Raw genomic sequence first — 25,263 nt, 5'->3', positions numbered from 1 at the left:
GATACCCACTATTATGTAAAAATAATTTAAAATGTTCTTCTCTAACGGTCTGGATATTTTGTTATTTCCTTTTCCCCTTGAGTCCATATTTTCAATCAACTTCTCAATAAAATATTATGCTAAGGTAATATATTTTTATGCTTGAAAATCTTATATTGATTAATCTATCATATATTGCTACAATAAAATATTGAAATTAATAAACTTTTATTTCTAATGTTCTAAGGCTGCAAAATATATTTTTAATGATCTTATAATATTTTGTGAAGGGATGATAAAAATTCATATACATGCATTTAAAAACAATTTAAACAAAAAGTAATTTATTATTAGAAAGTCATGTCTTTCTAGATGAACTAATTTATTTTTCAATTAAGATGGATAGTACTTATTTCTGTATATTCAGAATCACTTTATTTTATATCTTTTATTGTTTTAGATACATTAGGAAATCAAGTTTACATACGTAGGAATGAAATCATTTCCTTATAGTAAAATGACTCCATTCTTTGAACTTAAGTTATGTTAAATACTATAGTAAGTTATCATTAAAATGATTTTTACAACTTCATCAATGGACAGTTTGTTAGGTTTTTCTTCAGTTGAATAAAAACAGTGAACTAAAAACCGCTTGACTTGAAATAGAATTTTATGCATACCCATTCACTTTCTCAAAACTAAATTTTCATCCCCTTTGTTAAACACATATCCAAAGAACAATGCACCTTAAGATTTCTGAAGGATGAGAGGAATGCTTTTCTTTAGGAAAGAAGGAAAAGAGCAATGTGCCAAGGAATGTGAGGAAGAAGAACTGCCTTGAGAGTTTGGGTTTAAGCACAGTCTAATTCTTATACAAGTCAACTTCAGTACATATGAAAGTTGAGGATATGAAATCTAATTTTCTTAAAGCCATAGATGCACGTGTACCCCTTGGACATTCTCTATGACTCTCCAGTTTATGTGTGCCTCAGTTTAAAAGCCATTGTTAGTACATACTTCCTTGTTCATGTTCATGTGATACTCAGGTGTTGCATCCTACATAGTGTTTTGCATAATGCCTTGAATTTAATAGTCAACCAGTATTTCCACTAATAAAAGAGAAACATTGTAATTAACGTACGACCGCTACCCTTCCCATTGGATAATCAGCATATCCTTATGCAAATTAACTGTCAGCCAAGATGGCGGCCAGCAGCCAGGCAGCTAGAAGCGAACATGAGGCTTGCTTGCTTCAGTGACAGAGGACTCCAGCATTCCCCGCCTGAATTGCCGGCCTCTGAGCTGACAGTTTGAAACATTCTAACAAATATAAAAGCTAAACAAAACTCCAGAAACCAGCTTTCAGCCGGCCGGGATCTCAGAGCTGGAGTTATACATTGTTTCGATTATAGAAGCCTCAGACCCAACCCCCTGATGGGCCCTGCTCTGTGCATGACAGGGGGCAGCGCCCAACCCCCTGATGGGCCCTGCTCTGTGCATGACAGGGGGCAGCGCCCAACCCCCTGATGGGCCCTGCTCTGTGCATGACAGGGGGCAGCGCCCAACCCCCTGATGGGCCCTGCTCTGTGCATGACAGGGGGCAGCGCCCAACCCCCTGATGGGCCCTGCTCTGTGCATGACAGGGGGCAGCGCCCAACCCCCTGATGGGCCCTGCTCTGTGCATGACAGGGGGCAGCGCCCAACCCCCTGATGGGCCCTGCTCTGTGCATGACAGGGGGCAGCGCCCAACCCCCTGATGGGCCCTGCTCTGTGCATGACAGGGGGCAGCGCCCAACCCCCTGATGGGCCCTGCTCTGTGCATGACAGGGGGCAGCGCCCAACCCCCTGATGGGCCCTGCTCTGTGCATGACAGGGGGCAGCGCCCAACCCCCTGATGGGCCCTGCTCTGTGCATGACAGGGGGCAGCGCCCAACCCCCTGATGGGCCCTGCTCTGTGCATGACAGGGGGCAGCGCCCAACCCCCTGATGGGCCCTGCTCTGTGCATGACAGGGGGCAGCGCCCAACCCCCTGATGGGCCCTGCTCTGTGCATGACAGGGGGCAGCGCCCAACCCCCTGATGGGCCCTGCTCTGTGCATGACAGGGGGCAGCGCCCAACCCCCTGATGGGCCCTGCTCTGTGCATGACAGGGGGCAGTGCCCCAACTCCCCAATCAGCCCTGCTCTGAGCCCGACCAGGGGCTGCACCAAGGGATTGGGCCTGCCCTCTGCCACCCAGGAGCAGGCCTAAGCCAGCAGGTCGTTATCTCTTGAGGGGTCCCAGACTGCGAGAGGGCACAGGCCAGGCTGAGGGACTCTGCCTCCCCCCTCGAGTGCACAAATTTTTGTGCACCGGGCCTCTAGTGTATATATAAAGTTAATAATTCCTGAGGCCAAATGTATACCATATGTTAGTATATCTAATCATACTAAATGCACTATCTTTTCAATATTTATTCCTAAATATGATACCATATGTTAGTATATCTAATCATACTAAATGCACAATTTTTATTTAAATGAACATGACATTGTTACTATCTTTTCAATATTTATTCCTAAATATTTTGAATAGAAAGAGAACTATACATAGTACAATGAGCTTGCTTGTGGGTATACTGTATTTATTAGGCTTAACTGTGAATACCCGGAAATTAATCCACTGTCACTGTATTGGCAGGCTGTCCCATTTGCATTTCCTCCAATGTTTCTAAGATTATTACATCTCAGTCAAGTTTTTATCTTCAATATTCTGTTGTCAGTTTTAGATTTTTGTGCACCACTTAATCACACGTTGCCAATTATGCACACTCTGTCAGTGAATACCAACCAATGGGTGAAACTGTTTTCAGAAAGTATATTAAAATTTTTAAAGTGAATCTGAGCAGGCATTTTATCTGGGGACCATGTGTCTCACAGACCAGTCATTTCTAACTAAGGATATTGAAGTCAAAGTTACAGCAAATCTACTTTGCAATGTTATCACACATGCCAAACATAATATTGAAATACCAGCAAAATGACTGTTATGCACAATACACTATAATTAACCTTGTGAATTCACTGTGCTTACAGCCCTACCATTTTGTAGTTTGGTGAAAGGAACCAAAGTGCTGAAAGCAAATGTGAAATTTGCTAAATGAATTTTTGGAAGCTTAAGTCATTTGACCTTTCCAGTTTAAACAACCTAATACAAGAGTTAGTCATTCTTGGACTTGGGACATTGCAAATAAACTGCCGAAAATAATAGTCATCATGTTCTGGGATATCCTGACTGCATTATTATAGTAAATTTTCCTGAAGTGTTAAAATGAATAAAGTAATACTTAGCCTCCTGAAATCACGGTAAAGCTACGAATCAATCACCCCTCTGGTACCCAGTACACACAACCAGCAGGACTCTCAGTTGTTCCTCAAAAGGCACAGGAACTGGAAAAATGTTGCTCCAAGTTTCAGGATTAAAGTTTCTATCATGACTTTCAATTTTTTTCCTTAACATACTGACTTAAGTATCGCATTGTCAGTGATGTATAAATTCCTTACATCAATTTAATATTTGTTCAGAAACACACAGGAAATACATTGTGATTGATGAATGAGTAATCAGAGACCGGGAAGTGATCCCTGGAGCTTATTTCCTCAATATCTAAACAAGACTACCTCCAAAGTGCAGGATCCATTTTCAGAATTTCCAGGAGAGAGGCTATCACTTATTTCTTAAAGGCAATTTGAAACAATTCACTTAATAACCACAATTAGAAACTCAATGTGAGAACTTCTGTCTCTCTAATTGGAAAAAAAAAGTAGATATGAAAACACAAAATAATAATTTGAGTATTATACACATACTATTCAAAACATGTACAAAATATATATTTAACTAAAATCTATAATAATAAAAGTGTAATATGCAAATCGCAAATCAACCGGACAGCCGAACAGCAGAACAACCACCTGGACAACCTTCAGGATGCCCTTCTGGACAAAACCCCTTGCATGAATTTTGTGCATCAGGCCTCTAGTTTACATATAAAATTGAAGGACTCCTGAGTATCAGATCTTCACTGATTTCTCTCTTTTGACCTTTTCAAATGAAGTTTACTGTGTAATATGTACATACTCAGTCCCTCTCTTGCTTTCTGCCTTGAAAACTATCCTCTGCTTTCCTTCATTTCTATACACACTTTGCTATACTTATTTCTGCACCTCGGTCTCCATATACAATCTTATACAATGGAATGCATCCCATTGATTTAAGTGTAGTTGAGTCTCAATAATCAGGCTTGAGCTTTAAACTTCATAACATTTTCAAAGTAGCTAATTATTTGGCCCTGAATAAGAACTGGTTTTCCACATGCTAAAGAAACAATACTGTCACAACAACATATTTTAAAATATAAAGAATTCAGAACTGTATGGCATGCTTTGCTTTAAAAGAAATAACCCTGAACCAGGTTAGTCAGACCATCAAAACCAATTATCTAACCAAGTAGTGTTATTTGCTTCTGAAAAACTATCCAATCCTAGATTAGTCCAAGTCTAAATATATAAGAATAGAGTATCTCTCTATTTAGAGTAAAGAAATAGTGTATGTTAAAAGACAGATTGTGTGCTGCTTATTTTATTTTGTTTGTTACTTGACATGTAGAAAATCCTTGCCCCTTTGATGATAGCTAGCTGATTTCCCCCCATAACTAGAACTTTTTTCTTATTGTGATAAAAATTAACACATTAAGTACTTACTATGTACCAGGACTTGTGTTGAACATTTTATAAATATTACAGTATCTCACTTTATTCTCTCAATAGTACTACAAAGGAGGTAGACCCAGAACGGTTAGTTCCTTTGCCGGCTCACACAGTGGTTAAGAAGTAGAGCCAAGATAAAATCCAGAGCCTCTTTTTTATAGCATTTATCCTGATTAAAGCAATGATGCTTCTAACCATTGTTTTCTATGAAGGAAAATAGTAAAATATTTAACCACTTCATTCTTTGCCAGAGTGGAGAAAATATAACGGAAACATTTTTGAAACCTCAAGGTCATAGCTATGAATATTTCTACTTGCTTTCGGCACTCTTCAGTCCTGGGGTGCACTCCGGGTTTACTTAAGCAGAGAAAACTGTGGCCCCTCAGAGACCCCAGGCAAATGTAATGTAAACACGTGTGTATGTTATCATAGCCCCTCCGGCCTCTTGTCCTGTACTCAGGCTGCCAATTGTGATGTTCACCATACTCACTGTATGTACTATTTACAACTTTTAAATATTCTTCTCCTATTAGCTTTGAAACTGAATCCCCCACAAGTCATAACTATGTTTCTTAAGGAAGGTGAACTCTGACTGGCGGCCTCAGGGTGTTGCCATAACCTCCCTACGCAAAACTGTGGCATATCTAGGAGCCATATTTGCCACTCTGGATTGCTAGCTTAACAATTAGCATAGGTATCTCCTGTGCTATTATTTTTTGGGGAAAATGCACCTTCCTTAGAATCTAGGCTATCATGAACTAATTTTTTAAACTAGTATTGGTTTAAGAACATGATAACTACTAAGCTAAAAGAAATACAGAAGTGTGTGAATGATTGAGATGTTTAAAGTGTTACAATTGGTAGAAAATGTAAATGTTCCTCCTAGTCTACTTTCAAACCCAGTATACTTTTAGGAAATTGTGATTGCAACCAAAAGTCTTCAGAGAAAGTGTAGAGTGTCGTAGAGGTTCACAGAAAGTATCCACTGAGTTTCTTAGATTCAGGATGCACTAGATTATAAAGGCATTTCCCCTTATCATTATAATTGTCTAAGCAACAACACATAATCATGCCACATAGATGACCAGCAAATGTGCAATAGAAAATAAAATGAAATTACTAAGTTATAACCATTTAAACCCTAAAATCTTAAAATAGATATTCCAGAATGGATAATTTCAGCCATAGATAACTTGACAATTTCCAAATTCCTTTTCACCTTCAACTTATATTTTTATAAGGAATCCATCGATTTTCAAATTTAATTTATTTTTTTTTGCTTCAAACTGGGGAAGTAATATTACAAATCACAGATGACTTTCTTATTCGTGCATAAAAAGTTAAGCAACTATTTTTACTGTCTATTTCTTCAACATCTGAAGACTACTTCAAATGTATGGGCTTTATAAGATTATATTTTTATTATAAACTAAGGGCTATTTCTAGCCTTCTTCCTTCTTCAGAAATTAAGGGAATTACTTTTCTGTTACTCTGTGTAGCCTTTTATTATTTTTTAAAGAAGTTAGGAAATATAAAAATGAGCTTGTGTAAAGCAAACTATGTGCTAACTAATATAGTAGAATTTGTTTATTATCCCCTCCCCCCACCCCTCCTCCTCCCGCTATTGGCATCAGCTCCTGGCTTCGTCTGGAAGGACTTCTGGTCTAATTAGCATATTACGCTTTTATTATTATAGATTAAGTATTCCAATAAATTTGCCTACTGGAGGTCTCAATATTTTAATTTTCCAGTCAACCAGTAAGTTGATCAACTAAACATTTAAATTTTGCTTCTATTTTGTGAAGTTTAATATTAAATACTTTTTATGGAAAAATGTGCAGAAAGGAGAGATGCTACTACAATTAACAAAATAATACAAGGTATGGGTATAGCAAATTCCTCAGTTTAAGTACTTCTATCTCCACCATGGGTGCCTACATTTGAAAAAGTTACCCAAATTTTTCTGTTTATTCATTTACATGTTATATATTGATTTAATGCATATGCTAATGAAGAACATACTAATAAAGAAATGAGTTGTAAATAACCACACGAAAGCTGAATCTATTATGTACAAATTTTGAACTAGATTCTGAAGTGATTTATGAAGAAGTGGAAAGCTGCTAATCTTAGAAAGACCACAATCTGTAGCAATAACAAAGCTCGCTTTTTATTCACTTTAAAACAATTTAGTACCCATATTTTAGTGCCATATATTATGGTTCTCTCCTAATTCTAACTCTTAAATAATATTGTAGGGCAAGAAATGTAGCACCAAACTTACTCCTAGATGTAAAATATTATAATAATGTGATATAAACAAGATCCAAATGTATAAAATCAAGTGACACAATAATTTTATGCTAAAGAATCTTATTAGACCTTTGTGTTGAAGGTAGGTGGATATTAAGTCATGTCAAACAAATGTAATCTCCCCAACCCTGCTAGGTAAATCTCGGGTTTATTACTGGACTAAGAATGTACAGAAACCATCCTCCACACACAGAGCTGACAATTCCTCTGCAATGCCTTCCCTTGTCTGGAGTTTACAGCATGAGCTTGGCTACTAGCCAACATGAACAATGTTTAAATTTCTTTATGGCAGCTCAATGAGCTTTCAAACATTCATCTGCTTTACCTACTGTGCTTAATAAAAAGCAAGTCAATGCATTTTCTCATTTCCTTTTCATCATTAATAAGAGCAACCATCAACCTTAAGAAAGATATAGTCTGCTTTTACTTTTAGCTTCCTTTTCCCAGTAGTTCTGACTGAAGGACTAATAGAACACCATTATCCCACCCATCATCCTTACACATCCTTATATATCTTGTCACTAAAACATAACTACTGTAAACAGCAAAAGCTCTCGTCTAGAGAATTACTTCTGTTCATGACAACATTTTAAAGGAAGTTTTACTATATTAATGAAATAGTTGCTTGATGCAAGCTTTTATATTCTGAAAAGCTTAAAAGTCTAAAAAATTTCTAATAGCAACACAAAAATTTGTAATCTGTAACACCAGTACCATTGTCAAAGGAAAAATAGTTTCATAAATGATTCACATATAAAACAACCTGATTAGTAACTTAGAAAATATGTACATTTTAAGCCACATTTGTTTACCTAAAAGTGTACAGACTTATTAGTATGTTTTCCCTCCAAAATTTAAAACTTATGCATATTATAGCTATTAACTTATTTTGTATGCTGCCTCATTTTAAAGGGAGCAGGAAATATAAAAATGTGTGCCGCATCCAACAGCATCTGAACTTATTTGATATTTTATTCTTTATTTCAATATTCTTAATTTGTTTTAAGAAATAAAGATATTTTTATAGTTGGTATACAATCTTATATTGCTTATATTAGTTTCAGGTAAACAATATTGTAATTAGACATTTTTATACTTTACGATGTGATCACCCCAGTAATTCAAGTAATCATCTCTCATTGTATAAATGTATCATATTATTGACTATATTCCCCTTCCCATTTTCACCAAAATAATCAATCTAAATTTACACCTAAAGAAACCAAAGAAAGAAAAATAAACAAAATCCAAAATAAATAGAAGGAAGGAAATAATAAAAATCAGAATGGAAATAAAATAAACATTTTAAGTGCATTTATAAGTACACATATTACCTATTAAATAATTAAATGTGTATATATGCTAATAAAATATGTAACATGCATATATACATATATGTACATATTATATATATGCATGTTACATAGGTTTATGTACATGCACACTTATACACATATAAATATACATGCTATATATATATATTCACACATGAATATACATTTTTATACATAGCAGTGTTTATGAACTTTTTATAAACCCAGCATGTGTAGTAGATAAGTCAGCTCTCTCCAAAATTCATTCCCAATCTTCCACTTGGAGATCTGTCAAGCTAATAATGAAACATATTGTGCAAGTACACACATTGGGCACATAGGACTGTCTTTCTGGGGCCTGGTTCCTACTCGCCGTCATCTCCTATCAATCATGTCCTCAGCAACAGCAGGAGCAATGGAAAGAGACGCAAAGGTAATTAGAGGCGTGACTCGGTTCCACATGACCAGAAAATAAAGGCCAGAGATTCCCTGTTAAAATATCTCTGTGTTAGAGTTTTACGCAAATCTATCTTGAAAAAAGAGGAAGTGTTATATAAATGAATATGAAGTTCTTGCCTTTTTAAAGAACTATTGCCAATCTTTTTATGTCAACACTAATAACCAAATTCTCCAGCTACCCCTTTGGCAGCAAGAACTTGCAAATATTCACATTATAGTGACTTGCAAAATCATCATTAAATGAAATATACTGACTTAGAATGTTATAGAAGGATTGGGATTCAGAATTAGAGAGACCCTAATTTACATCCTGGCATTGTGAAACAAGGCAAATTAATACTCTCTTAGCCCTGCCCTGGTAAATTATGGCCATTAATACAAATAACAAAGCACCTGGAAAGGGTTTTGTTGAGGGTAAAGTGGTATGTTAATCACTGGGTACACACTAGGCAATCAATAAATGGCACTTCAAATGTATTTATGACTTATCATACTTGAGGCAGAACACCCACCATTTAAGATGGAATAAATTCCTATAAAATATTTTAAAGGTGAACAATAGAGCACAAAGGGAATATAAAGGGAAAACTAAAACTTTGAGTTTCATATCAAAAAGGTATGTTGCACGGGCACACCTGTTTGTTGGATGTAGGAAGATACATCATTCTGCGAACTTTTATGGGGAACACAAACAACGACAGCCTGCACTGCAGGGGCTTTCTCTGGAGGCACAGGCTGGTGGGCCTCAGGTTCCCTCCTGCACCGGAGAGGCTGGGTGAATGCTAGTCACACACAGCCGCTCTGCACTCAAAGTTCTGTTTTGAAAAGTTCAGTTTTGTGACTCACTAACTGACATCAGACAATTGTCCAAATTCTCTAAGGCTCTACTTTCCCCTCATGGGAAATGGGGACACAATAGCACCTTCCTCATAGGTCCTTGGGAGGATTGAACGAGATGCCAGACACAGTTACATGTCAGAGGACAGAAATGCTATTTTTAAAAGAAACAACTGATGTTGAGGCGCTGCTCTGATTTTCAAAGAAGAAACACTCATAAAACTAGAAGCGCAGGCATTTTTTATACGAAGACTATTAATACAATATGTCGTGTGCTATAACTGCATCTACCTGCCACCTTTGCATTAGTATCACATTACAGAAAAAAAGAGTCAAATGTCAGATTTGATCTCATGGCAGCACTTCCGAGTGCCCTAAAAGGGAACTAACTCCATAGCAGCTGTTTGAACCCTTTGCATAAGGAAACACCCTTGGTCTCCCAATGCTTTTTCATTGTTGTCTCTTTTACTACTCTCTTCACATTGTCTATTCTTGCACTATTAAATTCAAGCCACTGAGTGCCAATCACTTTGCCCAGCTCTTTGCAAGAAATATTTTTTCCTCTTTTACAGTAGCCTTCAAACATCAAGCCTCCGGTTAATATTCCTAAACTCTTTATTCTTTCTTCCAGATAAGGAATCTTAGTTGTTTTTTGTTTGTTTGTTTGTTTTTTGGTTTGCTTGTTGTTTTTGCAAATGTGCCACTTTCTTAAACACTTAGTAGGACATCACATGCCTTCAAAATTTATAGACATTCCCAAGTAAGCCCCAGAAAGAATGAGTACTCAGGTACACTCATAAGATGCTTGAGCCAGGGCTCCAGATTGACCTTTTAGCCTTAATTTATATCTCTACCAAAGAAGGGGTGATTCTAAGGCCCTGGACCAGCAGCTCTGTTGGTTAAAGCATCATCTCAATATTCCAAGGTTGTGGGTTCAATCCCTGGTCAGGGTCATACAGGAATCAACCAATGAATGTACAAATAAGTAAAACAACAAATTAATGTTTCTCTCTCTCAAATCAAACAATAAACAATATATATATATTTTTTAAAAAGGGTGATTTTAGATGAGGGTTTCTCCTTCATGACATCATTGGCATGTTTGGTGACTTTTCTGTCGTGGAGGCTGTCCTGTGCACTGCAGCACATTCAGCAACAGCTCTGGCCTCTATTCATTGCCAGTAGCAATCCCCTCTTTCAATGTCTACAACAAAAATGTCTTCAGACATTGCCAAATATCCTTTGGGGACAATCTTGCCAGGGATTACTCTAGGCTTTACAATTCTATGGGTGGTACACTGAAAGCATTTGCATTAGCATTTGATTTCTTTTTTTTTTAATATATATTTTATTGATTTTTTACAGAGAGGAAGGGAGAGAGATAGAGAGAGTTAGAAACATCGATGAGAGAGAAACATCGATCAGCTGCCTCCTGCACATCTCCTACTGGGGATGTGCCCGCAACCCAGGTACATGCCCTTGACCGGGATCGAACCTGGGACCTTTCAGTCCGCAGGCCGACGCTCTATCCACTGAGCCAAACCGGTTTCGGCTTGATTTCTTGATATTTACACTAACACTAAGTTCTTTGAGGGCAGGGAATTTTTTCTATCTTGTTCAGTGAATACTTAGTATAGCAGACACTCATTAGATTTTTGTTGCCAACAATGAACAATGATGGAGTATCTAACTGCATAGAGACTGAAAACTCCGTTTATCACATTTTAGCAGCACTTCTTTTCTTAAGAATATTGTGCTTGCTTGTATTTAACATAAATTCAGTTTATATCACCTTTAGAATATAAGATAATTGGGAGCAAGTATTGTACTTTCCTTCTCCCCAGTTCAACATATTAATCAATTCTTTATGTCATAAGATGTTTTACACATGCTGATTGATAGATTGAAATATCTCATCTTCAGTATAGCAGCACTATTAAGACAGCAGATAGATCCAAGTCTCTGAAATACAGATAAATACCAGAGAAGCAGAAATGTTCCTTTCCAACCAATTAGGTATACAGATTTGATTCTGAATTTCACAAAACTTTACATGTTCTTTATGCACTAATTCAAGAATGCTATCCCCTTATCCCATAGCATATATGCTTTGTCTTGTTGAAAGTGAGTTTTCATATCAAAAAGCAACAGCTGTTTTCAATTACAGCACCCATGTTTAACCTTTGCAGCATTGTAACTAACCACTGAAGAGAGTATTCAGGAATATTTACATTCAGATCTTTTGCTATTAGAAATCATTCTTACTTCTTATTTGTCTACTTAAAATACAAAAATCTGTGGCTGATTATATGAGGTTTATGACTTTCCTGATCTTGAGTCACCCTTGGGATCCCTGGTCTCCCTCCTCTCACAGAAAAACTGTGATCAGAAATTCACATCGTGATCATGTTTCTAAAGAACAATCAACAGCTACACATCTCAGAGGGCTATCAGAACAGTAAATCACAACATGACCAAAGTGTATGACACCCGAATTTTTACTCTCATGGATTCTGTTCCGTAAGTGACCACGGAGGTGTCTGCCAACAAGATGCCTGTCCGCAGCCTGGAGGATGAGAAGCGACAGCAGCAGGTGATGCATGCAGTCTTTCTAGTCATGATTCTTTTCAAATGGCTCTCACTTAAGGGCACTTTCATCAAATATTATCAAAACTTATACTTCTCTCTACAATTGTTTTCCATTAAAGTTTAGTGCCAGCTGTCAAAGTTGTAACGTAAACTCTTATTAGCCTTTATAAGTTCTACTCTGGAACTAATAAAGGATTGTCAAAACTCCAAACGCAGACCTAAGTGGGGGCAGAAATCACAGGAAAGAAGGTGGAAAGTGTTCGATGAAGCTGTACTGGCAAAGCAATCACTCTGAAACTTTTACCAATGCATTTCACAGAATCTAAGAATCTCAGGAGGGGGGAAAAGACCTAGTCCTCAGTTTATTTTGCATAGGGTTTGATTTCTCCTCCTCTTGGAGGGGACGGCTAAAACAATAAGACAAATAGTTGAAAATTTTAATAAGATATCAATAACCTCTTCAGAATTGTTACATGCAGTCTGAAAAAATTATATTGTATTCTCTAAATTTTAAAATATAGAAGTTTGCTAAGATCTTAATAGCTAGAAAGAAAAAGTATAGTTGAAAAATCAAAGATGAATAATATTATTTACAAAAGCCATAGATTATATAATATATAAGGTACTTTTTAAATGTGTTTAATGAAACGGCATGCAGCAAAGCAGAACAAAAAATGACTGTCCGCATAAACCCCAAAGTAGTCAAAGTTAAAGAAATAAAAATTGAAATGAAATTTCAAGACTTCCTGTAGAGTCTTACTAGACTTGACAGTAATTTATGATGGCAGATCCATGAGTTATAGGATAAGGTGTTATTTATTAAGATGTCAAATTCAGTATAATTTTTATATATTCAAAATAACCAGTATTCCCTCTCTCACAAAGAAATGTGGCTTTTTCTTGAAAATTTAAATCACTTTTCAGATGAGTTTACATTAATAGATCCTTAGTAAGTGGTATACAGAACAATGTTCTGGACTACCTTTGAAAATGAGGCTTAAAATGAAACGACAAATAATACTTCTTTTGAGTAAAATCAGAACTATTTTTCTTTCTGGAATTGGAAGTCCTTCCCCCTGCCCGCATGTCTTAAATTCGCTCAGTGAATTCTGTCCTGGAGAGTTTGATTCATATTTTGCCACAGACAGACCCTTAAACAAATAAATGATTCAAGGGGCAAATTATTTGTGTTCTCTAAAGACTATATATTTGGTCTAAATTATTATTTGGACCAAACCAGGCAAAGCCTCTAAAAGTTCATACAACAGAGTGATGTAGGAAAAAGAACTTGGTATCTCAAAAGCAGATACCCTACAGCTATTTGATAAGGGCTGCCTGTAAACTAGGTTATAACCTTAGGAAAATACCTTAAGACTGACCTATAAAATGGTCTTCTGGGTTATGATAAAGACTAGTAAAATACCTCTTAAAGAGAAAATGGCATACTGTTTTCCCCTCTTCGAACAACAGAATTAATAATGTTATATAACTAAATTAACCCATACAAGGTACAAGAATACTATTTTACTAAAACACTGTAATTCTTATTTAGCTGTAATTCTGTGTTAGAATGTTACTAACATTTATAAAACTGCCTGTGATTTTTAAGGTCTTTTATGGTGGTTCATTGCTGATCATTTAACTTGTTCTTATTCATTAGGAGGTATTTAATGGTTGGATAGGAATTTGTTCTACTCCCTAAATTTAAGGACAGGCATATCTCTCCTAAATATGTTTGCAATTAAATTGTCTCTGACTGCTCAAAATAGTCTGATTTTTAGTATACACAGAGCAAAGAATTTGCATTTCTTCCTAGTATCTTAAAGATGCAAATCCATGGTTCAAATTTATACTGTTTGTTTTTATACAGACTCAAAGATAAACTACATAGTTAAACAAGTCACAAACAAAATATGCTCCCTCTCTTTTTCATATTTGAAACAAGTTTTTATTTAATTACTGTTTAGACAGTTCAACCAAGTAATTTGATTGAAATTATCCGGTAATATTACATAGTAATTCATGCTAGCCCATTTGGCTTTTACTTCATACAATTTATATTGTTCTCCCTGCTGCCTTTTTTTATTATTTGGGTGATTCTCAACTATGCATAATAAATACCTGAAATAAGTCAAATAGATATAGTTAGCACTACACAGAGTCAAGTAAAATGGCTGGACAAATATTTTACTTACTTGATTACTTATTTTTGATTCACATAATTTCTACAAGGTAAGCATATTATTTATTGTTATATCCTCTCCAACTATGTAATCTAGTTTTTTTTACAATGAATGTTAGAACAGATCACAGTATGAAATAATTCAAGATTTAATGTTATTGAAATGTAGCATTTTTATTTTATTTTGCTACTGTTGTTTGCTTGTTTCCTAACCTATATTTTCTTAAATCAGCTAAAACCTGAATATCTTTCTGGGTATACAACATAAAAATGTCCATATAAAAATTCAAGGCTGCTTTTGAAAAAACAATGGAAAGACCCATGCTAGAAACAATATGACATATGCCAGGTGGGAAAAATCAAGAACTGTTTAGAAGAAGAAGGAGAAAAATAAAAGCTAAACATAAAAGAATAGAGGAAATATCATCTATGATTGAATAGATTAGGGATTTAATGGAACTAAAAATGAAATATCCTGGGGTCTGGGGGGAGGGAGGAGGAAGAATCCTGTTTGAAAGAAGGTGGACAGCCAGTGATGAAGTCATAAAAACATAATTATATAAATTCATTGTAAGATTATTTTCTCTCCCTCAAGATATCTCTAAAGTCTAAGGTTTAGGGTAAGATACAGACTATTAAAAGGGTGTCATATCTAAGTGTTTTAATACAGATTAAAATAAGAAAGCAGGAAAGGCAATATATTCAATAATGCTGATCACTGACAATAACAATGAGGTTAAAATACCTTTCATCCAGTGCTAGGTACTCTACACTGGGAAAGAAACACATTGGTTGGCAATTCTAAAGGGTAAAATTTGTGAATAAGAAAACTGAGGTTTAAACTGGTGAGCCACACAATTGATCAGTAGCATTCTTGGAACTCTTGAGCCCAAGCATTAAAACATCAAACAGCAGGAGAGTTTTGCTATATAGAACAACAAAATAAAAACTGAAATTTGGGAACAAACTTGGCAGACTTCTGCACTATGTTAATGTTTCCATTACTTATTATCTAAATTGGTGAGAAGACAGAAACTTGTATAAATCAGAGGTTTTATAGTTATTAGTAAGTTGTCATAACGTATCTGTTTAATTCATTTGAAAGTTATTTAGATTATTGCTTATAAGTGGCATATTTTTTATTGAAATGATTGATTTGTTTGAAAAGTCATGGCTGTGTAACTGCTAAAGGCAGAGTGAGAATAAAGGACTGTGGTTTTAAAATCAAGAAAAAACAAATAAAATTTTTGTAATTCAAGGTAAGAAACCTGATCATTACAGTGCAGTCATTAAAAGATGAATCCATACATTAAGAACTAAATATATAAAATTAAGGGAGAAAATTCAGCATCTTCATAAACAGATCTTTCTTACTATAAGTATGAAACTAGTGATAATTGATTTTTGCAGGTCAGAAAAATAATATTCATCAGAAATTTATAAACAAAAAAGTATTCTCTCAGGCATATGCAATATTATTACTTTACTTCATATATTATCACTATAATGATAATTCAGATAAATCTAATCTTTAATTGTTGCAACTGTATGTGATCTAACAAATGCATTTGTTTCAAATTACAAACATGAACATCTTCATGTGCAAGTCTTTCTAAACGGTCTCATGAATTCAAAGATAAATAATATAGAGTATGTTCTCTCCAGAACTTACATTGTAAGAATACATAGTTGGCATAGAAATACCCCAGTATTTATTCACTCAGTAATTGTCTAATTGAGAACTTAATTATATTCTATCAGGTTCTAAGCACAATGCTCCAACAAAAAGACAAGAAACTTCCCGTCTTAAAACAACTGGAAAGAACTACTTCTGAATTCATTACAACAAAAGAACACCTTGCAGTTTTAGAAGGTGCACATAGACTCAGTAGGTGCTAAGGAATTTCTACTGAGATGTTTCATTTTCTCTAGCTCCTCTGTCAAAGCAAGCAGAACCTTTCTGTTATGGAAACCTTGACAACTCCTTTAAGACAGTTTCTGAATTGACAGAGAAGTAAGTGGAGAGTAAGAGTTGGTATTGTTAAGTCTTAGGTGAAACAAACATAATTACAAATAATCCTCAACAAGTCTCCATGCCTTGATACATCACATCAAACACACTTTTCTATAAAGCTGCTAATGTACAAGAACAAGGAAGAAAGTTAGCATTCCACGATGAATGCACAGAGATAAAACACAGAGCAACAGATTCTTCAGTGACATTAATAAGGTACTTGGTACATTAAGTCTAAACAAAGTTTGTAGGAGCAGGAATATTTATAGTAACCTCCTGGTATCTGCCTCGAATGTAATTAATTGACTATATAAAAAGCCATTAGCATTCTCATTTCTTCTCTTCAAACTGAATCAAAGCAGATAATATAATTCATTAGCCAGGATAAAAAATAATAAGGATCATGAGGTTCCCTTGGAATTAATATAAAATTCTCCCAAACCTCCAATCCTAAAAAGTGAAAAGAGTTACGGTGGGATGTAAAAAGTATGATGGATTTCCTGAATGAAATAAATCACATAAAACAAGACTCTCCCAAACCTCCAATCCTAAAAAGTGAAAAGAGTTATGGTGGGTGGAATGTAAGAAGTATGATGGATTTCCTAAATGAAATAAATCACATAAAACAAGATAGTCAATGAATGAAAGCAATAGCAGATGATTTAGGTTTATAATTTTAATTTTTAATATTATATTTTTAAAGCATGTTTATTGACATCTTATAAAAACCACTCAACCTGAAATTGACTATTTTCTCAACATCCAGAAAGTTTGCCCAGATCCCAGAAACATGACCTAAATGAGGTTTGAGCCACACACAGAGTAAATTAAGAGATACCACAATTTCTTACTCTATCATTAAGTTGAGAAATGACTTTTTTAAACAAAAAACATATTTTAAAAATATATATTAAAGGAAGTGCTTCTCACACTCTCAAACCAAGTATGATGCATGAATTCTTATTTTTCTTACTAATCTTTATAATACCCCGTTATAAGTTTAAGCTTGTGTAGTTTTTTTAATGTGCATTTCTACCTTACCAAATTTATCATAATAAGTACTTTTTAGTTTCTTAGAGCTGCCTTTTTCTGCATTTTGAGTTTGCTTAGCACACAATAATCCTGAATGATTATTTACCAATATGCCTTTCATTGCTCCCATTTTATTCCTCCAACCAATCCTTGAAAGAGAAAGTTGCATTTTCTACTCTTAGATTCTCATGTTTCTTCGATAGCAAAGAAAAGAGGCCAGCAACATAAAGCATTTATTGCAGAAAATATTAATTTCCCATCACTCATGTCCTCCCTTATCAATATCTCCTTCCTCAACAATACTAATACCTTTGCTTCAGTCTATTATTAACTTAGCTCTGTTTATAATTCAGCTAAAAATCTATATTCTTTTGGAGACAGAGACCAAAACATTTTACATTTTAAGACACATATTCACTCATATATGCACATGCGCACACACACACACACACACACACACACACACACACACAACCTCATATTTTTAAACAACCAAAATAATTTAGCAGTCATAATGTTCATCTTCCTTTGTTAATGTCTAATAGGATTTAGCACATATTAGAGGTTCAATAACTGTTCAATAACTGAATAAATGATTAAAGGATACTTTCATCTACTTTTTCTCATTTAAACTTTTTATTTTTATTTAATTTATTGGTGTTACATTGGTTAAAAATTATAGGTTTAACATGCACAATTCTACAATACTTTATCTGTTTATTGTATTAGTGTTTACCACCCCAAATCAAATCTCCTTCTGTCACCATTTGTCTCCTTTTATCTTCTTTCCCCTCCCCCCCTGGAAATCATCATACTGTTGTCTGTGTCTATGAGGTTTTTTTGTGTGTGTTTGTTTGTGTTTTTTTGCTTAATCCTTTCACCTTTTTCACTCAGTCCCATACCCCCTTCTCCTCTGACAGCTGTCTGTCTGTAGTTTTTTCTATGAGTCTGTTTCTATTTTGTTGCTTTGTTTATTTTGTTCATTAGATTGACCTCAGACCTGTCAGAATGGCTATCATGAATAAATCAACAAACAACAAGTGCTGGCAAGTATGTGGAGAAAATGGAACCTTCTTGCATTGGTGCAGCCACTATAGAAAACAGTATGGAGTTCCCTCAAAAAATTAAAAATGGAACCACCTTGTCACTCAACAATTCCATTTTTGGTTATATATCCAAAGAAACCTGAAACACTAATTCAAAATAATATATACACCCCTGTGTTTATTGCAGCATTATTTGCAATAGCCAAGATGTGAAAGGACCCTAAGTGGCCATCAGATGAGTGGATAAAAAAGCTATAGTACGAGTACACAATGGGATACTACTTTTCCGTAAAAAAAAGGAAATCTTACTTTTGGGGACAGAAAGGATGGATCTGGAGAGCATTATGCTTAGTGAAATAAGCCAGCCAGGGAAAGACAAATACCATATGATTTTACTTTTTCTCATTTTAGGAATAAGTGGGCTATTGTGAAAGTTTGCATTATGTATGAGGGTAGATAACACCTTAGTTAGAACTATAGTCCTATACAAAGACAATTTTGGTTTTTCTTATAGCTCTGAAAGTAATGGATGAGTTTTTTGAAAACAAAATATTTTTATCAATATAATTTTCCAATCAAACAGAGATTGTCACGTTTTCATAATTTAATAACTGTCCCAACATCTGTCTAGAGTGAGACAGATAATTCAAAATATTTCATTTGATGTCATAAAATAACTATGTTATGAAATGTAAACCCTCTGTAAGGCCTCCCTGTGGAATAGCCAGAATTCTAATGGGAATTTTCCACATTTTGAGATAATGACTCAATAAACAAATTATAAAACTCAACTTCTGAAATGTATAAGCTGTGTAAGGTGATTAGCTCTTTCACTTTACCCCAAAATTTTCTAAACACAATAGTAAAGGGTCTGAAATCTCAGTGCAAAGGTTTCTCATTATAAATGAACAATTTCCATTAATAATTTTGAAATACTCAAAATTAATATCTTCTTTCCCTATTTACCAAAGCACCTCTGTACCCCTGGTAGAAGATTTATTGGTCTGTCTTGCGCTAAAATTATCCACTTATGTATCTGTCTTTCATACTAGATTGTGAGCTCCTAGAAGGTAGATAAAATGACTTACTTATCCATGTTTCCCCTATGCCTGGCACATTATTAATTTGTATTAATAGATGGTCAAAAACACTTATTGAGTTAAATTTGGCAGATATTTTATGCATATCTAAAGTGCATGACAATCCACATATCCAGATTTTACTAACTTAGGCCAAACCTCATTTTCCCATAATATGGCATTTTGGCTAGCAATTCTTCTTTCTTAAAAATCTAGAAACAGAAAAATCTGGGAAATATACTGAAATAGATAAACCTTATATTAACAGATCCTTAGTTACTTTGCGCCAACTTTTTGCGGCCCTACTCATTCTTCAATATACAGAACTGTAACTCCAGTGGAATTTGTGTCCTGGGGGTTTCCTAGTCTCTGTCACCACTGGACTGAATCATAGGAAAGCTTGTGGGTTGAGGTTGGGACTGCAGACCTTGGGATGAGACTGCCTAATTTCAGATCTCAACTCTCACACTCACTTATTAAGGAACTTAAGGCAAGACATTTAAACTATCAAAGCTTTGTTCTCATTTAAAAATGGAGATAATAACAGTATGTATCAATAGGTAATTTCAAAGGAAAAATGAAGTAACTCATAAATATTACTTAACAAGTCAGCACAGTGTCTGGCATCTCCTAAGTGCTTAATGAATGTTTAAAAAGTCTGAATTGTTACTACAGTGCTTGGAATGAAGTACGTTCTCATTAAAGTTGTTGAAATAAAGTGGAGTCTCATTTTCTTCTGTTTTAGTCAATTAAAAGCATGAAGTACGTTCTCATTAAAGTTGTTGAAATAAAGTGAAGGAGTCTCATTTTCTTCTGGTTTAGTCAATTAAAAGGCTATGATTACTTTTCAAAAGAGTGACATGATTTTTTGTAAACAAAAAACAACAAAATGAACAACTAATGAAACACACGTTTAGCTATTTTGTCATGTTTACCTTTTTGAAGCATTACCATGTCTCTGTGTGCCTGAAGTACTTGTGATCAAACACTGATTTGTGAGAGTCATAGCCAGCTCTTCTGACCAGCCCACAATCTTATTAAAAACCAACCATAAAATTAAAAATTAAGAAAGGAAACCATAACAAACACCAGCACCATCACTGACAACAATAGCAAAATTACAAGCCTCAAGCCAAGCTGGCCTACACAATTACAGAATCAAGGTGTTGAGAACTTGATAAATTAGCAAATGTCAACAAATAACTGTAAGTCTATGCTCCACCTTCAAATTACATGACTGAAAAATCATCCCTTTTTAAATTCCAGTCACATCCCATTTCACACATCATCTTCACTTCTACTAAAATTATTGTTATTAGTTTATTTCCAATATATTTTCTTAGAATAGTTTGTATTTAAGCATATGCATGTCTTATTCTAATACTAGTATTTATAAACGTCAAGAAAGTCTGCAACAATATAGTATTTTTTATATCAAAGAGGTGCTGTGATGTCCTTCAATATAATAAAGTACATAATTCAAGGATGTAAAACTGACATCAATGTGTTCTCTAGGAATAATTTGACATGGAGCATCACTGAATAGCATAGTAACTTTTAAAAAAGTGGTTCGGTAAATTAAGATGCAGTTAGTAAAATAATAGCAATTCTGAATTTATTGTGAACTTTCTGAATACCACTTAACATTACTCTTTTTTAAAAATATTCTTCTAAAGTTGTCTTCAAGTCAGTATGTGTAATGAGCTGATAATTTGAATCTTTTATTTCTATTATCACTTTTATGTGATTCTATTTATCTCACTGATACTTATTTTTCTATTTCTTTTAATTCTTTTTGAGATATAAAGCACTATATAAAATTATTTAAAATCCAAACATCTAATGATTAGATTTCTTGCTGAATGTAATGCTTTATGAGATATCTTTGTTTAAATCGATACATATTATTAAAATGGAGACACATGATTCCTCTCCTGGTATGAGTATCAGAGATTGGTTCCATAGGGATGAAATTAGTGAAGGTGAGAAATTAGAGAATATTTAATTCCTCTTCAGCTAGGTCTTAATCATTTCATTTAAAATTAATCTCAGAAACATCATATATCACAAATAATACTATGATAATAAAACACAATACAAGTGGATAATGAAGCTATGGAGTGTTCCCTCTACTCATGTATATAAGCAAGCAGTAGCTAGTATATTGTTTCAATTTTAGAAATTTCAAAACTATCCTTAGTAACAGTATTCTAATGGTGATCACCAAGGATCTAAATAATACCAAGAAGTATGAGGCTAGAATGTACCATTTGTTCCCATTAAAATTTTTTTCTATAAACTATATCTGTAGTCAAAAGCAAAATGCTATGTTCCATTCAGATTGTTAGAAAGGTAAATTTATATATAAAGTATAATAATTTCTTCCCTGTGGACTTGAGGTTTACTGAATGGCCTTAAGAATAATACCAAACTCAACTTCTTTGGCATAGTGTAATAGGAAACGAAAGTGTTAAAACAGATTAGATTCTACAGACTAGGTACTTAAGCATTCCTATGCATTTCTACATTTAAAATTTTAATGTATAAGAAAAGACTAATTTTATAGCAATATAATACATTCTACTATGAGACATAAGAACACAAACCTAGTCAGCACGCGTTCTAATTCTGTTAGAATTAACTTACCTGCCCGAGTATCAATGATGTTTCTTCTTTCAACATGAAAATGACAGGGGATTATTTTTTTCTTAGAGTTTCATTTCCATAGTCATTAAATAGCAGGGAAAACTTAAAAATAGCAGAAGTTACACCTCTAGTGGGGTATACGCCAGCACCACATGCTCAAACATGTTAATATTTCTAAAATAAACGATGAATCAACACATCAAGTGGAATAAACTTAGTCTATATATAGACTCTGTTCTGTTTAAGGCATGTTTGGCTGCCAAGTGAGCATAGGTTTAGTTAATTTGTTTCAATTACTCTACGATAAACTCGCAGGTGAGAAATACCACTTTAAGGAAAATCGGGAGGACTTACCTTGGCACATAAAACCCCTTTCTTCGTAGCCAGCATTGCATGAGCACTTGCCGATGGGTACAAGCCATTCACCTTCTGTACTGCAGTACATCCTAGGAGGATCATCCTCCTTTGAATTGTTAACACAAGAACCTCTAACCTCCACCAGGGATTGAGAATCCATCGGTACTGTGTCTGGAAACATGGCCAGATTCTTCACTATAAATGGGCACTTTTTGAAGTACACTCTCACGGACACCAAGGCAACACAAGCTCCAACATCTTGAAAAGCCAAGTAAAATCCCTTTTTGTTGACAGGGCCTACTTCTCTAACTTCAGTGTTGAGTTTAAGAATACGGTCCCCAAGATCCATTTGCGTGAAACTTTCATCAGCTGCAATGGTGTCAATCTTTGTAAACTGATGCTCTCGGAACTTGACCCCATGATCGTCATCAGACTCCATGTAGTACAGGTTGAAAGTCTCCTTGCAGGTTCCCAAAACGAACGGGATGCTATTACAGTCTCGTAGAGTGAACTTGAGTTCCACATAGATCTTCTGAGCTGAGTTCCTGGGGACCCAGTTGGTCCTCAGCCAATTATTTTGACTATGTTCCATTACATTGCACACCTGGTAAGTCCTGATGGGTGTGTAATGCTCATCAACACCACTGATTTCTTCCCACTGAAGAATCAGAGGAGAAACAAAAAAGAGGCAATTAATAAGTTAAGAATAATGAATAAATAATAAACGAGATGAGGGTGCTAATGGTGTCACAGAAAATACAAAATAAATAAGCTGAAACTTTAGTGTTGCTCATTAAAGGTCATGATGTAGCAACACCATAACATTCTTGATCTTTTATTTGCAAAGTTCTCTGAATTCATCGACACAAATAATTTACAATTTTGATGAATACATGTGAATTGCATTAAAGTTCACAGAACATTCAGGGAAAACATTGCTTAGTGTTTGATTAAACCACAAAATATTCCAGCATTAAAACCTCAACTCAGTCAGACCAGCATGGCTCAGTGGTTGAGCAACCACCTATGAACCAGAAAGTCACTGTTCAATTCCTGGCCAGGCCATATCCCTGGGTTTCTGGCTGGACTCCCAGTGTGGGGCATGCAGGAGGCAGCCAATCAATGATTCTTTCTCATCATTGATGTTTCTATCTCTCTTTCCCTCTCCCTTCCTCTCTGAAATCAATAAAAATATATTAAAACAAACAAACAAACAAAACGCTCAACTCAGGCATCTTCAATAACACTATAAGATGGTTTTATTGTATGTTTTTGGATTTTTGTTTTTGTTATTAAAAAGAATGAAAAAATATGACTGCCTAAATTAATCTTCTCCCAATTTTGGCCAAATTTTGGTAAAAATCAGTAAATGGAAAACCAAAGTAAATCTAAATAATGCTATGACCATGTGTCTTCATGTATAACATTTTTAATATAGTGATGGTGGACTATGAGAGAAAACTTGAAGTAAAACTATAAGCATCCATTCTTCTTGACCCAAAATAAAAGATAAAATAGCTATGCACAGAGAACAAAAGATAGTAAACATTTAGGTAGTAAACATTTTAATTCTTAATATCTTTTACCCACATTGAATTTTACACAAGAAAAAAAATAAATGGCAATTTGGGTTGTCGCTGTTATAGCAGTTTGGGCTACCCTAATACAAATGTTTTTATTATAAAAACATTTAAAATGTTTGAGCCTTTTTAGAGCAGGTTTTGAGAAGCTTTTAAGTTGGTATCAGATAGTTTGTGTTACTTACAACTCCATGATTATAACAGTTTTGCCTACTGCTGCCCAGAAAGTACAATTTTTACCATGACATTCTTGAATTCAAAGGCTCCCCGTTACCTATGCATAACTCTGGTTTGACATTTCTGTTTTTCCAAAAATTGGTGCTAACCTACATTTAGATTTTGTTAGAAGTCTGAATTGAGATTAGTGAATTATTTTTCATTATGCACATACCATCTTCTCATCAAAATGAACTCTTTCACTGTTTTTAAATATACATTTGATCGTTATTTTGTGTATGGTATTACCCAACTGGATTGTGCTCTTTTCTCCTTGATGCCTTCCATACCTCACTAATTCTTATTACATAAGAATGCATTATATAACCCTTATTAAATACCACATTTAATTCATAAAACATGTTAAGGTAAGTTTAGTTTTGCTTCATTGCCTTTGCTAAATTTTAGACCTCTTCATATCCTCGGCAGTATGCAACATAAAACTTCACCTTTTGGAAGATGCATACATTTTTTTTTCTTATAATACATGTAGAAATAATTCAAGGAAGTAACACATATAAGGTTCTTATTAGATAATATATCTTAATTTTTAAATAAATAAACAAACACAATCCTTGTGAACTCCTATATAAACGTATTATAAGTTTTTCTCCATTAAGGGAATGGCAAGTTTACCTACCTTTAAACAAAATCAATGGCACTTAAGGTGTATTAACATTTTTTCTATATGTATTTATTAAAAACACATCGAAATTAATTTCAATCCATAACTTTTAGTCACAAAATAAGATGAAATTGATGATAACCACAAGAAAAGAAATATGACATTTATTTGGCCTTTGACCTAATTAGAAAAATAAATTATTTGCATTAGGGTGTTTAAATTAACAAAACTAATTTGTGGACCACCATT

At 34.6% G+C, this 25,263-nt stretch overlaps 1 protein-coding gene across 1 annotated transcript in view; it reads right to left on the bottom strand.

Moving 5' to 3' along the window:
• Positions 1-25,263, bottom strand: part of LOC102245168 (ephrin type-A receptor 3) — a gene marked incomplete at its 3' end in the record, with an annotated part of 233,144 nt that overhangs the window by 100,462 nt on the left and 107,419 nt on the right. Inside the window, exon 3 of the mRNA XM_005878111.2 lies at positions 22,591-23,251. Within this exon, the coding sequence (XP_005878173.1) occupies positions 22,591-23,251 (661 nt within the window). The remainder of the gene's footprint in view (positions 1-22,590; positions 23,252-25,263) is intronic.

This window comes from Myotis brandtii, unplaced genomic scaffold (genome assembly GCF_000412655.1).
Source record: "Myotis brandtii unplaced genomic scaffold, ASM41265v1 scaffold546, whole genome shotgun sequence".
NCBI classification, from domain to species: Eukaryota; Metazoa; Chordata; class Mammalia; order Chiroptera; family Vespertilionidae; genus Myotis; species Myotis brandtii.
Note: the sequence above shows the minus strand (reverse complement) of the source record. Positions and strands in the feature narration are given on the sequence as shown.